Below are 17,055 nucleotides of genomic sequence, written 5' to 3'. Positions count from 1 at the left end.
AATTAGTACATAGCTTAGTGCATACCTGATCCACGTTCCTCGCCAACTACATATTAACGAGGTTTTACTGCACTTAGCATGCATAAAGGTTGGGAAGCACTAATAAGATGTTTTGACTTGATACTAATGATGACTCGGAACACCAGACCTGGCATCGTTGACATTATCGTGACATCCTCACACAGCGCGAAATTTCCTGATGTAGTGTAGCAATAGAGCTAGGGATTATAAACTTGCTCGTAACGAAATAAACATCAGCGCTTTGCCTGTTTCTTCTGCCTGAGCTCGTCAGTGGAAGTTGCAGCAATCGCGGGAAGGAGTGAGCCAATGTGTCATGATTTCACGACGTATCCACCTGCTGGGTGTTGAAACCAAAAATGATTCATAGAAACAAGTGTTAGGTATTAACCCCTTCCGTGCCATGGACGAGCTCGGTTCATCCACATGCTTCTGAAAAATAGCCAAGGATGAGCTCGGCTCATCGACGGTACTTTTCGTTTCCTAGCAATGCCATGGACGAGCTGGTTTCGTCGCAGCGCTTATGGTAGATAGCAACTAACAACCCATGGGGCAGCACAAGCAGGAGACAGTTTATTCTGGCGGAAGAAGTAAAACAAGTTGGCAACTGTTTTAAAAAAAATAATTTGGCCATGTTTGGTTGGTGATTCCCAGCACATTAGACACGAAAAACAGAACGGACACACACAGTGCTGGGAAAACAGATTATAAGCACCAACTAGCCCTACGCCCAGCCATTCTTGGTCAGAATTTGGGATAATAGCTTGGCATGGAAGGGGCTAAAGTAAATTATTTAGGGTTCTCTGATGCTTGCCAGTGTTTTTTCTAGGCTTTAGAGGGCTATATTATTATCCATTTTATTATAACTGTCCTAACAATATTACAAAACAAAAACACATGATAGCCTATAGCAAGAAAGCTGAAATAAGGGCTGGTCTCTGCTTTAGCTGCATATGCAGGTGCACATCATAAGGCCCTACTATACAACTACAGCTGATTGAAAAACGTTTTTGGAACATGGAATCGGTCAAAAAGCCTGAAATTTAGTGCAGTAATCTCATGGCCCTACTAGGAGGCATCCAATGTATGTTTTGATTTGAGAGAGGATGCAATGGTTGACTCCTACAATTAACCCATGGCCCTCAGTCCCCAGCGGCTGCGGAGCACTTGACCAAGGCAGCGGTCAGACCTGCAACGTGGCAGAGGGTGTTAGGAATCTCTGGGTCCGGACAGGCCGCCAATGGAAACTGAACCTGGCAACATTCCACACGCGCACCCTATTGAGTGAGGCTAGCTTAGCAGGGCTATTTGAAGAATTATCAGGTATTGCCTGGGATATTATTGGCCTTAGTGAGGTTAGAAGAACTGGTGAGGCTTATACAGTGCTGACTAAAGGCCACATCCTCTGCTACAGAGGTCTTCAAGATAAGAGAGAATTTGGAGTAGGATTTCTTGTTCATAAGGACATAGCGGGCAACATTGATGAATTCTACAGCATTAATGAGAGGGTAGCAGTCGTCGTAATAAAGCTGAATAGGAGGTACAAAATGAAGGTAGTACAAGCCTACGCCCCAACCTCCAGTCATTATGATGAGGAAATAGAACAGTTTTATGAAGTTGTTGAATTAGCAATGATAAAGGTGCAAATTCAGTATATTGCAGTCATGGGCGACTTCAATCCAAAATTGGGGAAAAAGCAGGCTGGTGAGCAAGCAATTGGAAACTACGGCGTCGATTCTAGGAACACTAGAGGAGAGATGTTGGTAGAATTCGTGGAAAGGAATAGGCTCCAAATAATGAATACCTTCTTCAGGAAGCGCAGCAACAGGAAGTGTACCTGGAAAAGCCCTAATGGAGAAACAAGAAATGAAATAGATTTCATACTCTGCCGATCCCAGCATAGTGCAGGATGTAGAAGTGTTAGGTAAAGTGCAGTGACCATAGGTTAGTGAGGTCTAGGATTTCTCTCAATTTGAAGAGAGAAAGAATAAAATTAGTCAAGAAGAATCAGGCCAACTTAGACGCAGTAAGGGTAAAAGCGGACCAATTCAGGCTGGTGCTCGCAAACAAATATGCAGCTTTAGAACAGAAAGATGAAGACAACATAGAAGTAATGAATGAAACCGTAACTACGCTGATCTCAGAAGCAGCAATTGAAGTAGGAGGTAAGGCACCAAGGCAACCAGTAGATAAGCTCTCCCAAGTAACAAAGGACCTAATAAAGAAACGGCAAAACATGAAAGTGTCAAACTCGAGATCGGAGAGAATTCGCTAAACTGTCCAAAACTGATCAACAAGAAGAAAGTAAGGGATATCCGAAATTATAACGTGGAAAAGATTGAGGAAGCAGTAAAATATGGATGCAGCGTGAAATCAGTGAGAAGAAAACTTGGCATAGGACAAGGCAAAATGTATGCACTGAAAGATAAGCAGGGTAATATGGCTTTCATAGATTATGAAAAGGCATTTGATTCAGTAGAGATACCAGCAGTCATAGAGGCATTGCGTAATCAAGGAGTACAGGAGGCATACGTGAATATCTTTCAAATATCTACGAGGATTGCACAGCAACCTTGGTTCTCCACAAGAAACGTAGACAGCTACCTATCAAGAAAGGGGTCAGGCAAGGAGACACAATCTCTCCAGTGCTATTCACTGCATGCTTAGAAGTATTCAAGCTCTTAGACTGGGAAGGCTTAGGAGTGAGGGCGAATATCTCAGCAACCTTCGGTTTGCAGATGATATTGTCCTATTCAGCAACAATGGGGACAAATTACAGCAAATGATTGAGGACCTTAACCGAGAAAGTGTAAGCGTGGAGTTGAAGATTAATATGCAGAAGACAAAGATAATGTTCAATAGCCTCGCAAGGGAACAAGAATTCAGGATCGCCAGTCAGCCTCTAGAGTCTGTAAAGGAGTACGTTTATCTAGGTCAATTACTCAAAGGGGACCCTGATCATGAGAAAGAAATTTACAGAAGAATAAAATTGGGTTGGAGTGCATACGGCAGGCATTGCCAAATCCCGACTGGGAGCTTACCACTGTCGTTGAAAAAAAAAGTGTACAATCATTGCATTCTACCGGTGCTAACATATGGGGCAGAAACTTTGAGGTTAACAAAGAAGCTCGAGAACAAGTTAAGGACCGCACAAAGAGCGATGGAACGAAAAATGTTAGGCCTAGCTTTAAGAGACGGGAAGAGAGCGGTGTGGATCAGAGAGCAATCGGGATAGCCAATATTCTAGTTGACATTAAAAGGAAAAAATGGAGCTGGACAGGCCATGTAATGCATAGGATGGACAACTGGTGGACCATTAGAGTTACAGAATGGATACCAAGAGAAGGGAAATGTAGTCGAGGACGGCAGAAAACTAGGTGGGCTGATGAAGTTAGGAAATTTGCGCGCTCAAGTTGGAATCAGCTAGCGCAAGACAGAAGACAGGGGTAATTGGAGATCACAGGGAGAGGCCTTCGTCCTGCAGTGGGCATAAATATGGGCTGATGACGATGCATTGGCTGCACCAAAACTTCCTTCTGTTCTTAGATTCAATGCCCTGAAAGTTTTTGTGGGTTGGGTACATCCTGTCAACCTTTTTTCCAATTTTCCGTGAAGCCATGGGCTTTCTAATTTCATTGCACAAATGGAATCGAGAGATTGACATTTAACCCTTATATTACAGCTTATAGACATGGTGAACTGTGTAAGCTAGAAAATCACTGAAAGAAATTGTATGCTAGCAGGTAATGTGGGCTTGCGTGTTAGGTTGCACTTTTTCTAAATGAAGACCAAGTTTAGGTACTGCCCTTACTTAAAGTTGCTGAATACAGATTGCTTCAGCATTCATAATGTATCCAGAGTTCGCAGTTCAGAGTTCCTAAAATGACATATTCAGTGATCACACTGCATGATAACCGAGTGTTCATCACAGCCCCAAGGGTCAGTAGTATTAGTAGTATAGTATTGACATAAGCTGACTACTAAGGCTTTAGTTTGAAGACTTCACTGCCGTGGCACATAGCATGAGGAAAGAGATGGGATGATGACAAATAAACACGAGCACTTCACGCTCTACGCCAGGGCAACAAAATGGATTACCAACTAGCCCAATCTGCCACCTTTCTGAGACAGCTCCTCCCACTGACAGACAATATTTTGTCTTGTATGACTTCATCAATGTTCAATCCCAGACTTGGATTTCTTGGAGGCCGGACTTGGAGGCCATGTATCGTGTAGGGCAGATACCTGGTGGCCTATCAGAGTTACAGCATAAGTGACAAGAGAAGGGAAGCGCAGTCAAAGGGGCAGACAATTAGGTGGTGTGATGAAATGAGAAAACTTGCAGGCATAAGTTTTAATTAAATTGTAGGCTTTTACATGCCAAACCACGATCTGATTATGAGGCAGTAGGGGACCCCGAATTAATTTTGGCCATATGGGGTTCTTTAATATGCACCCAATGCATGGTACATGGGTGTTTTAGCATTTCGCCCCCATCGAAACGTGGCCACCGCAGCCGGGATTTCTGTGCTAGTATGCGGCCTGCTAGGCCTCCTCGCCCACCGACCCTCACCCTTGAGTTGGGGAGTTGGAGCACAGTGAATTAGTGAAAAAAAGTGGTGATATAAACATGAAACTTTCAAAATAGCTTTCTCTTATGGCACGACAGTGACTTTTATTTGTGCATCTGTTTGCTTCCCCTCTCAGTGCCCACCAGTAAGCTTATAACAGTGGTTTAGAAATACAGAAAGCAGCAATAGGAAAGACGAACGTCCAGTTTGCTACCGTACCTGGTTTGCTAACCTAATATGAAGTTAAGATAATGATAGTAAGAGGGAGAGAGAAGGAGTGAGCACTGTGAACACACAGGATGATGCACAAAAGGATGATAAAACGTCACTCAGGCCAGTGTACTTAAAACAAAAATTTGTGAGCCCTTCTACTCCGTGAAGATGGTTAATCAGCGAAGCTGAAATGTGCAGCCCCGGTGTTTATCACTGGGTTAATCCAGAGGGTTCATTGGATTAAAGTATTTTTCAATTATGAGGTTACACACACGTTTGGCTGTGATGGAGAGAATGACATCACTATGCCCACAGTCCGCTGTCCTCGCTTGCGTTCAATGCAGGCCCGTAGCCAGGAATATTTTGTGGGAGCGGAAGGGGGGGGCACTTGCTGAAGGGCTTGACTATTTCAGGAAAGCACCTATTTTTCAGTAACTATTTCGGGTCAAAAGCTTTTGTTTCTGTACATGTCAGCGAACCCGATGCGCATTTTTCGAGGAAGCTGCTACAAGGCTGTCTACCGCGGTACAAGGCTGGTACTGCGGCTAACACACGTGGCGACGGTGGCTGAAGAAAGGGGTCACAGTGGCGGCAAAGTCAGGAGCGCAGCAGCCCCTCTCTGTTTATTGGGCGCCGACTGTCGGGTGCGGCGTCCTCTACTCTTTTGTGATGCTCCAGGTCGCTTACACGGTGGCCCGTTCAGCCGATGTACTCAGTGCTGTAGGACATGGGCACAGAAAGATCTGCTCAGTTTTGCACATGGTGAGCAGCTGTTGACAAGTTTCTTTGCGCAGCGGGGTGGCAGGAGCCCTGCTGGAGAACACCCCCCCCCCTCCCCCCGCCCATCAAAATTTAGGGGGGGGGGGGGGCTAGGGCAACCCCTCCCCCCTGGCTACGGGCCTGGTTTGATGTCTCGAGTTTGCTCGGCGGCGTGGTTAGCAGCATTCGTCCGCCTTGCGATTCTTCGAAATTAAATTGCTTCAAAATTAAATCGGTCCATTACATAAGACAACGACTAGCTCATACCCCCTTAAGCAATGACTCATACTCCCATAAACGCGGCCTCCCCATAACGATGACAGAAGTGAAATGCTACGCTGGAATGATGAGTGGCAACGCCGTCAGCTTTAAAAGACGATGATGATGAACGTGGGAGTAGTGGCACGAATGCGTGCTGAGCACGAGCACGAGCGCAACCTGAAGGGCACCAACGAGCCATCTGCGGAAGACGACGACGACGACGCTCGAGCTAATGCTGATGATGGTAGTTTTCTGTGGACAGGCGATTTCGCCTAGCGATAGAAAGCTTCGCTTTAAAACTGCGCTACTGTGTGAACAGCTTTTTCTGCCAGCAGTGGACATGGGCACAGTCCCAATATTTTAGACTAAGAAAATGGTCTGGAGTCCAGCCGGTTTAAAGTTGTCTGGAGGAAGAGGTGTTGGACATCGTACAGGGGAAAGTACACAACAACACTGGTGAGCATTCCTGACAAATGGAGGCACTGTACAGTCATTGCTTTCATTCTCATTTTTCTTGTCTCTTCTATCAGTAACATTAATGTGAAGGATTGCCAAGGCAGCATCCCAGCTTTTAGTTTTCAAGGTGAAAACTGAAATTTAATTTCTATGGGAGAAATGTTTATAGGAATTTGGTAAGGCGATTTAAGAACCTAGCCACAATTTCTCCTCTGTGATGTTTATTTCACTGTAACCGATTGACTTAACTGCACTCTACATTCCTGCTTCTGAAGCCTTTCACACAATTAGATAAGGAGCATTTCATGCTTAGAATTATTATTTTAATATAGTTCAAGTTGCAAGCATGATCAATGAATTGATACCTAGAGGGAACGTCGATTACTGTTGTACCGTAAACTAGCTTAGTGGTGTAGGAACTGATATTGGGCTTCACACACTCCAACAAAAAAACATCTCTGCTCACTCACAAGCTTGTACTCCAGTTGCTTACTACTGTGGCTATGAAAATGGTTTCCTGAAGTCAACTTTGAGCACTGCCGAATGGTACCTTCTTCTGGGATTGTGAGATAAAATTTATTAAATTTTAAATTTCAAGTAGGCATTCCATCAATAGACCTAACCCAACCAAATGTGGGCAGCAATAACTTACACCAGTCTCTCAACAGGGCTCAAAAATTGCTCTGGTTCACACCAGCCAAAAGCATACTAGAGGGAATTCAGCCACTCCCACAAACCTTCCACATGCTAATGCAAACTCTTTCCCACGTGGTGCAAGCAAACACAGTCTTTTCCTTGCAGCCACTTCTGTCGCAAGCACTAAGCTGAAGACAGGGTCGGTCCCACAGGCTCATAGCACACTACCGACTGTCGTATAGCTGTAGATGTCGTGTTATGGGCCTTGCGAAGGTGTCTGGAGGCTGCGCCCGTACTCGCAAAGGCCCGTGGGCAGACGGGGCATGAAAATGGCCGCAGCACGATGTGCGCTCGCTCATGGCCAGCCAGGCCTGCACGGGACTTGAAGCTGGCTCCACAAGTCTTGCAAATCTGTGGCGTCGGTGCCGCTGGCTTCTCAGTTCCACCCATGTCGTCAGTGCAACCTGGCCAAAAAAGAGCTTTGCATCCATCATTTAGATTTGCCCAAAGTGAAAAGTGCTATCGCTGCATGGCACGGCAAATGCGTACTTTTCATAAGTCAGCCTAAAGTGAGCACCTGAGTTGAACACGATTCCACTACCATTTCCACTTTTTCTTCACCGCTGCAACGCTATGTGTTGCTCACAAAGGCCTGCCTGTGAAACTGATATTTGTGCTGTTTTCATTTTCAACCAATGGCAATACTCGATTTTCTTGTCCTCCCAAGTTCGTCTTCCGCGCATGACTATCGCGTCTCTCGACGTTCAGGTTTCCCAAATGACACGTGATGGTTAATATTGGTGTTGTAGTCACGCAGCTGGTGTTCCTAACGCTAGCGCAACCCGATAGCATGTAAAACTCAGATGCAAGAGGAACTTGCTTCCTGCCCTTTGGCTGCGGGTTGTAGGTGCTCCCGTTCAGCAGAGCGCAACACCAATATGGGCGAACACAATTGCTCAGACACGCTTCCGTTGGCTGAATTGCACCCATGAATGACATAGGTATTGTTGTTGAGAATGGGGCGTGAACATTTTCTCAGTAACAGTGCCTGGCGAGTTAAATTTTCTCTATTCCTCGGCAATCTATGGAGACAAAATTCGTTGTATTTCGGCTAGCTGACATTGTGATATAGAAGCAGCAATAAATGCTCTTTTTTGTACGTCTGCTCTAGTATGTGCTGTGTCCTTGGTTGCCAATAGCAGTTCAGACCCCACAGCTCTTGCTCAACAAACTTTCCGCAATTGCTTGAGTGCAGGTGTTTATTGAAGGGGACCATTCATCTGTACTCTGTCTCCACACATAGGACGACAGCTGCTGGGCACTTCTTCAAGGCTGACGTGGTTCCCCAAGGCCAAGAATTCCAACAACTGGTGTCATGACTTGAAAAAGGCAAACACTGGCAAGGTAACAAAAGAAACTAATACTACAAATTTCTATATTTTGTTTGCACATATAGAGCAGAACCTCGTTCATATGCGCTGAAAAACAAAAGCGTGAGAATAAACATACTAACCGAGAAGTGTTGTGCGAAGACGCCAACATACGCTAAGCTCGTAGGGCTCGAGCGACCTGAGATGCACATTGTCGTTTTTGCGGCTTTAGCAAGCTTACATTTGCGTTACCCGAATTCGGCCTGGGTCAGCAGCAGCTTCAAGCGGGGCATTTCGGCGGGAAGTTTTTGCGTGCCTACACAGCGGGAATTGTTGCAGCACGAGACGCTGATGCGTGTCGAGTTGGTGGGACTCAAGCGACCCAAGAGGCACATTGTCAAATTCTTAATGGGTAGTGTCTTAAAGGAGCCCTGAACCACTTTTTATCGAAGTAGACACATACATTTGAAGTGAAAATAGGCTATTTCAGAAATACCTTGCCGCAAAAATTACTTCGATGCGTTCAGCAGAAGCGCAGTTATTGGCAATCAAACACTGCCTCCGCTGTGCTCCCCATCCTTCCTCAACACCTTGCACTGCAACGGCTACGGCAGAGGGGCAGGGCCACAACACTACGCCTTCAAAATGTCACCGTGGCGCGCAGTTCAAATTTCATTTTGGATGTTAACACAGACGCCACGACTTCCGATTTTGGTGCCTACGACACGCTAAACGTAAGCCAAAAGTGGTTGTCCTCAGTGAACCACAGTGCGATTAGCCAGTGGACTCGTGGCGGTACCCTCACGGCGGCTGCGGTGTAGCCGACCGCAGCGACCAATAGCAGCGGCGTATTGAAATGTGCTTTATTACGTAAATAAAGCACACAGAAGAGAGTGACGATCATGGTTTCTGTTGAAACAAATTGAAACGAGAGTGTCCGAGAGAAAGGTGACCATGCTCCGCTTGAGAGTTCCACGCACTGCGTACGACAGCAAAACTCGGCTGAGATGTTCACAGCAGCGTATGCTACTTGCGGACTATGTTATTTCACCAAACCCGAGGGGTGGTTCACGGCCCCTTTAAGATGCCGCTGGGAAACCAAAACGAAATCGAGCTGCTAGGTGAAGCCATAATACAGTGCCGCCAGAGTGAAGTGTGATGCTCACTCCGCTCCTCCTGAAGCAGGGAACCGCAGTACATTTGGGCTATGGCATGCAGTACGCTTTCAATGGCACTACACCCTACACCTTGTGAAACAGATAAGTGAAGATGCTTATCGCAATACTAGTGTTGGCGGCAATAGCTGTGAATGCAGCATGAGACGACCTGGGATGATATTTGCTCGTACCAGAATAGGAAAATGTGTGCGCACTGGTGCTTTTGCATGAGACGGGCAGGCGAGTATTGCGGGGAAGTTGAAGCAACGAGGAACTACAATTCTTGATTGTGTGTGCCTTGTGCCTTTTCTTGTTTGCATGGGACCTGGCGGCCAGAAAACGCATCATAAAATCAAAGTTTGACGATGTAGTGTTGGTGCCAAAAGATCCGTGTTTTCCGGGAACGACATATGAATTGGTAAAAAAGTAAGCGTAATTGTATGGGGTAATTTTTTGAGTTCTCAATCACTAACATTGGCGCCGGTAAATCGTACGGAACAAGATGGTATCAACAAGCTTCTACTGTCATTTATGTGTCCAGAGGGTAAACGGCCAGCACAATTGGCCTCATCCTGTAATTCATCCTTGTACTGTTTGTTCTTTCTACAGGGTGCACTTTAGCACTCTTCAACATATGTGTTCAAGCTGATGAATTAAGCAACATATGCATCTTATATCCCGACAGGAAGGCCAGATGGAGTGAGGGTGAAGAATGAGAAGAAAAAATAAAGAAGCTTGCCATCGATTCTAACTCCAACATTTTGGAATGCAATTCTTACCCAAGATATAGTCTTCACCATCGCCATGTTCAGATGTTTGCTGCCCTCCACTGTTCTTTGCTGCTGGAAAAAAGAGAATGAGAATAAATCAGCATTACCATCCCTATAACTTTTCAACATCCATGGTTCACACAGCCAAAGCTTTTTAGCTGATGGAAGCACAGAATTATCACATTACCACACACAAAAAAAAAACTAGAAGTTTCGCCCGCAGAGCAAAGCTGCAACAGTTAGCACTGTATTAAAAGCAGTACGAACAGCATGGTTAGTTAGTTAATTCTGGTTCAATGACGCAAAAGCGACTAAGGCCATGCTGCGCCAGTCACAAGACAATACAAAAACAATGTTAGGGCAGTAAAAGCTGTGTTACTTTATAGTTGATGTAAATAACCAGTTTCATCTAAAAAACATATAGAACAGCATGGTGTTTTGCACAGTATTGGTATCATAAAACAATCAAAGTCGCACACTGTCGGCATGCTTCAGTATCTTGCGTCCCCGAACGTTCGTTTTCCCTACACATAAATAGCATTTCCTGACGTTTGCCTTTTCAGTGTGACACCCAGGCGATGGTGGAAGTTGGTGTAGTAGTTACGCAGCTGCGACGAGTGATGGTGCAAGTGATCCGTTGCAAGCACCACCTGACAGTGTGGATGACACGGGCGCGAAAGGAACTTGCTTTCTTCTGTTTAGCTTTGAGATGACGGCATGCGTGGACTGACTGCATGCTTGTTGCAACATTTCACAGAGCTAAAACCCATGTAAAGCTTCCCGTTCAGCTTCGCAAACAGCAACATCATGGGTGACTCTGACACCTTGGATGGGCCATCATTTGCGGGACTGCACCCGCAAATGACTTAGGCATCAGTGTTTGGCATGAGTAAACATAATTTGCTCAGTATCCTTACATGGTGCATTGGACTTTACTGCTTCTTAAGTGCACTCCTTGGCACATTCTATTCATTGTACCCTATTTTCCAGAGTATAAGACGCATTTTTTTTCTGAATTTTTCGGCGGTGCATCTTATACAATGGCGCGACTTACGTACGTCCCCCCCCCCCCCCCTGGAAACACTGCCGTCTAAATCAGATTCGATGTTATGGCCACGCCAAGCACTCTGATTGACTTAATTGCTACGGGTTCTGTGCGCACTATCGAGGTATCGGGGTCTTCTTGTGATTGAGTTCCCGAGCGTCGTGCGAGAAGGGCAGAGCAGCAACGCAAGCAGTGGCAGGCCGACCGCGAGTCGACCGACCCTGAAGTCTTCGCATCTGCAGATCGCTGTCAGGGCCGGAAAATACAGTATGTATTTTGGCTATCCGGCATTACTGTATACCGGGTGTTTTAGTGAACACTCTAAAAAATTTTTAAAGGGTGCTTGTGGCAGATAGCACAATTCTAGCCCACAGGCTGATCTACTCGAAGAGGCGGACATTCCTTGTACAAAAAATTGAAATGCATAATAGACTCATTACCAAAAATTCCTTAACCCTTTCACTGCCGGGTTTTTTTCTGACTGCTCCTCACCCCCTGCCAGGTATTTTTTCATGTTGGTTCAGTGGAAATTTCATGCTAGTAATGCACCATGATACTCCACAGGACATGTAAAAACACAGTCAAATCTCATTATTTCGAACAGGCTTAATTCGAACTTAACACAGTCAAATCTCATTATTTCGAAAAGGCTTAATTCGAACTTCCGGTTTATTCGAACTGACGCTGTGGTCCCGTCAAAGTTATGTGTATTCCTATGGGCGAAAATGCCCGGTAATTCGAACACGAAAGCATTTTCAACGGTTAATTCGAACATATGGCGCCCCAACAATGCCTTCAGCAGCGCGCCAAATTACGTGGCGGCGCCTCTGACCGGCATTGCTCCGACACCGCCATAGAGCAAAAGCTTAGGAGAGACCACTTAACGCTAAACGGAGAAAAAGAAAAAAAAAAACGCGGCCGAAATTTTGCTCTCGACGGTGAAACGTCGCGCCGGAACACGCGTGTATGAGCCGACGTCTCAGCCAACGCTGCGGCTGCGGCGCAGAGAGAAGCAACGGCGGAGGCCCAGTCCGCCCAACTTCCCGATACGGCAGAAAACAAAACTTCAGGGAGCGGGCTAAGCTGGCGCCGGGGATCAGCGGCGCCGGCACGGCAGGCATGCACAGTGATAGTCGAAGGTGGGGGAGTTAGGAGGGAGTTGAGAAGGAGGGCGAGGGAAGCCACCGAATCGACGGCGTAGCCAAGGCCAAATGCGCTTCTCTGCCGCCCTCCTCCCTCACCTTCGACGGTCTTCGCGCGCGCCCGTCCGTGCCGGTGCCGCCCGCTCCCTGAAGTTCTGTGTGTTTAGGTTACCTCTCCATAGATGGCGGGACATGAACACCATTTTTTTTTTGCACGAGTTGTCTCGGGAGTGGCAGGGAGTGAGTTTAAAAAGCAACACGAGTATACTCGGGAGTAGCAGGGGGTACGCGTGGGTGGTTTCACGAGTTATCTCGGTAGTGACCAGTTAAAGGGTTAATTAAGTTTTTAACAACTGACATTATGTCGCATATTGCAATTTACAAATTCTAGCAGTGGAGTTTGCAAGGCGGATCCACTTGGAACGAATTCTGAGAATGGCACCAGTTTTGAGATATTAATTCCCGAACTTTGCGGAGGAATGAATTGGCGTTCCAGTTACGTCAATGTGCTTCAATGCATAAAATGATGCTTTGTTAAGAAAGAAGACAGTACAACAGCAGCAATGACACCAATAGCGTAATGCGCCTCGAGTGTGCTATTGCAATATAATATATGTTACAACGTCAAGTGCTGACAAGTGTATCCATCAACTTACAATTAGTTGCAATTTCTGACACTTCTCACTGGTGGCGCTTGTCAATGTTAGTGGCATTGTAGGTCCATGCGATTCACCTGCACCACTGTGAGCCAGTTCACAGCGGTTCACGAGAAGTTCAGAAATTGTGTAGCTCGATTTCTGCGGTGCAGGCACAGCACAACACTCGAAACGAATGCCAAGGTGCAGACGCGGCGCAGGCGTTATGTTATGTCCGCCTAATGCGCACGGAGTGCTTAAGTTTGAGAGGTCCTGAACTGCGGGTATGATCGACTAATGGGGCGTAAATACACACCACACTTGCGTAGACATCAGACGTAGCGTAAGCGGGGTTATAACGGCGCTCGCGCCCGTGTACTGCATCATCTGCTGCTTCGCACCTATGCGCCTGCAACAAGTCGGCACCAAAAGTGGAGTGGGTGCAGCAAAATCATGAATCAGGCCTGCACTTTCCTGCATCTTTTGAAAAAAATGGTGGGTTTCAGCAGGCGCAACTGTACGACTGAAACTAATGGCACGGTGCAGCACCTCGTGAACTGGTTCAGGTGATGAGGGCGAATCTAACGTGCCTTGTGTGTAATCTCTCTCCTTGTTATGAGCTGTTTGAACAATTGCATTAAAGACATGGCTGGCCTGCATGCCATATTTCTGGGAAATTTGGTACAGTTTTTGTCATTTCCTGCATAATGGAAAGGATTAAAACAAATTGCAGCTTCACAGCAATGCAAAACGCTGCACCATAAACTTGGCTACGCTTTCACAGGGAAGTTGAGCGCAATTTAGAACGGACTGCAATAAAGTCATACTGTGAAGTGAAATTCACATGTAGTAACCTTCACTCTCTTGAATCACTGCTGTGGGAAATGAGCGTAAAAACATGGTACTATTGGTGTATTATTTCACTATGGCCTGCTTCCTTGTTCTAAACACTTCTCAGAGCAATGTTTCAATTAATCAAGGACATATCTCACAAGAAATAATGGCTGTCTCGTAGAGAAACACCTCTACCCACCGGTCTTCTTCTGGGCATCTTTGGAGTGGATGTTGAGAAAATGCCGCTTTGCAGCCGATGAAGTGCTGAACGCCTGTGGGCACGTTTCTGAGGGACATGGAAAGGGTCGCTCCCCAGTGTGGGTGCGCTTGTGGGCGAGAAGGTGGGCCCTGTATAGAACAGACATATATTTAAGAAACTGACACTTGGATGATTACGTTCTAGTGCTCACGAGGTTGAAACCAGATACCCAGCCATGGTGTCCACGTACTGAACATAAATGCAAAAGCGCCTTTTTACTTATAAAATGCAAGAAACTTCAGAGATGTAAGCAAATTTGAGCGACTCATACATCAAAGGCACATAAGCTGCATAAAAGAGTTCTCAAACTCATGGAAATTGGTTGGTCCCTGCAGCTGGACCGAATCAATAAAACACCGAGTTTTCACTGACCTGATTTCTGGCTCCAACAGCCAACTTTCGTGCAAAAAACAAAGGCAGACAAACTGTGCCCAGTTTGAGGTATTCTTTACATAAGCAGTACAATGTGTTTGACTGAAGAAAGTGACAAAGCTTTGCCATGCAGCTACATGTACAAATCTGCAAAGAGAACTGCAATATAGATGTCCAGAGCAGCTGTGGTGTTATGCTCACAAGCATGAGGTTACACTTTTGACTTCCAGCTGCACTACCCACATTTCAACAAAGCAGAACGCAACTGTGCCAGAAGAACAATATTTCAGTGCACAGTAAGGAACATATCTACTTACTAGTGGAGAAAGTGAAGGCCGAACTTTTTTTTAAGTTTTGTGCCAAAACGACGACACAGCTACGCAATACGATGCCATGGATTTCAATGTATTTTCTATGTTTTAATGCCATTGAAGTGCAGGAAAAGTTGTTCAAACTTGCTAAGTTGAGCCTTTGGTTCCGTTAGAGTACAATGAAGCCCTTATTTGCAAATAAACAATAAAACAGACCCAAGCCACACAGAATTCACCATGTGAGTATACTTTAATGCCTGCAATACCGCAACTTAAGAAAAGGAACAAGAAACGGAGGGGACACCACACGGCCCCACCCCTTTTCACAAAGCACCGTGTATGGTACCCTCCTTAGTTCTTAAGTCACACTGTCGCAACCCAAGCGAACACTGTAAAAATTTAACACATCAAGAAAAGTTGGTGCAGGACCTTCAGGGCAGTGTAGCCACCTGTCTTCTGGTCTTGTATCTTTTTCTGGTTGAACAAGCCTCCGCTTTACGTTAAGAGTGGCTGTTTCATTGCAGAAACGTACCGTATTTGTTTGAACATAGGTCAACCTCTCTTTTTGAAAATGTTACCCAAATGGTGAAAGATTCTCGACCTATATCCGTGAACAAGGCTAGCAAAAGCACTGAGATGACTGAGTTTCCCCATTGCACTGCCTTAAAGCCAGTCTGGAGATTATCCAGACTGGCTTTCCCCATTGCACTGCCTTAAAGCCAGTCTGGAGATTATCCAGACTGGCTTTAGGAAGTGCTGCATACCGCACACACTGTCAACATCATTTTGGGTGCCGATGGCGCCGGCAAAGCATTCAACGAGGAAGACTTTTCTAGCAGTTCCGACAAGGATGCAGCTTAGAGCATCGACTAGGAAGACTTAGCAAGGCCGACCTTACGATAAATAAAGCTGTGTCATGTTCCAATGTTTTTGTTTTTCTAAAAATATGTGGGTTGTCCTATATTCGAATTATAATTTTTTATTTCTCAACAAGTTCAATATACAGGGGTCGACCTATAATTCGTGTTCGACCTATCTTCAAGTAACTAGGGTAACTTTAGATACCGCTTAACTCAATATATTTCTCCTTAGTGTCCCTTCAAGGACAGAAGACATGCATACAAAGTTTGTGCTTGGTGCTGAGAGAGAGAGAGAGAGAGGTAAGTTGAATGAAACGAAAGGCAGACGGTTTAGCCAGAGAAGTGAGTGTCTGGCCTGCAACTCCACGGCAAGGTAAAGGGGAAGGGTTCAGTATACAGAAGACAATAGAGAAAAATCAGGAATAATGATGGGATAATACAATGAGCTAAGCCCTGACTGTCCCAATGCCCTACATGCGCTGTGTCCCCAACAAGTGTGCAAGAAGACATACAGCATATATTCATCATATACACACACACCATGTGTACATGCAAACCTATATAATCTGCACAAATGAGTCAAAGTCGCAATATATGGGGAGCACATGTGCCAATTTTTTCCAGAATACACCGCCGGTGCGTGATGGTGTGGAAGGCCTGCAGGAAATGTGTGGAGGCTGTATTATGCCCCCTTCCCCAATTCCCAGCAGCATGCCCATGACACCACGGAGCGCACTCCCATGAGACTCACGTGAAGTGAGAAAAGTATTGTCCCTCTGCAAGCAGGGTGACCCTCTTGCGGAAGAAAAGCCAAAAGGTATAAAAGAGTTTTTTTCATCAAGGAAAAGGCCTCACTTTGCGCACAATTCACAAGAAAGTAAGGAAGGCGACAGAACAGAACGGTACTAACAATCATCCAGTTTCAATTGTTCCCATAGCAATATATAGTCAGAGGTGAAAGGGAGAAAAAAGATAAATTTGCATGCATGTTGCTCGCACAACCATGACAAGGGCACATTACAAAACTAGCGTGACACTTGTTTTACACTGACAGGTAAATGATCTCAATATATAATAATGCAATGGGAAAAGCGGATGTGAAGCTACTTTCCTCTGCATGGAGCAAGCTTGGTTCATTGTGTCAGCACGGAAATAATGAAAAGTCATCCACTGCTGGCTGTGAAAAGAAGCATGCAAAAGAAGTATGTAGAGTGCACAGGTGAACTTGTTTGTCGCACACCACTACTGTGCAGTAGATGCCACATCGACCAAACAGGCCGATGTATAAATGACCGGCTGCAGGAACGTGCAAAGTAAACTTGACGGTTGTTAGTAGCGCTCTGTCTCGTCACTTTCTTTCGTTCCTTGTGTATTATGAGCAAAATA

At 45.6% G+C, this 17,055-nt stretch overlaps 1 protein-coding gene across 4 annotated transcripts in view; it reads right to left on the bottom strand.

Moving 5' to 3' along the window:
* LOC119455746 (oocyte zinc finger protein XlCOF28) overlaps window positions 1–17,055 on the bottom strand; it is a 54,334-nt gene that overhangs the window by 24,876 nt on the left and 12,403 nt on the right. For 3 of the 4 annotated variants that reach the window (XM_049669237.1, XM_049669234.1, XM_049669236.1), the window contains exons 5-6: window positions 14,067–14,215; window positions 10,221–10,283 (exon numbers count right to left, since the gene is read on the bottom strand). In XM_049669237.1, the coding sequence (XP_049525194.1) occupies window positions 10,221–10,283; window positions 14,067–14,215 (212 nt within the window). The remainder of the gene's footprint in view (window positions 1–10,220; window positions 10,284–14,066; window positions 14,216–17,055) is intronic. The other variant, XM_049669235.1, reaches the window with a different exon arrangement.

The sequence above is a fragment of the Dermacentor silvarum genome, chromosome 6 (genome assembly GCF_013339745.2).
Source record: "Dermacentor silvarum isolate Dsil-2018 chromosome 6, BIME_Dsil_1.4, whole genome shotgun sequence".
NCBI classification, from domain to species: domain Eukaryota; kingdom Metazoa; phylum Arthropoda; class Arachnida; order Ixodida; family Ixodidae; genus Dermacentor; species Dermacentor silvarum.
This window is presented reverse-complemented; position numbering and strand designations above follow the sequence as displayed.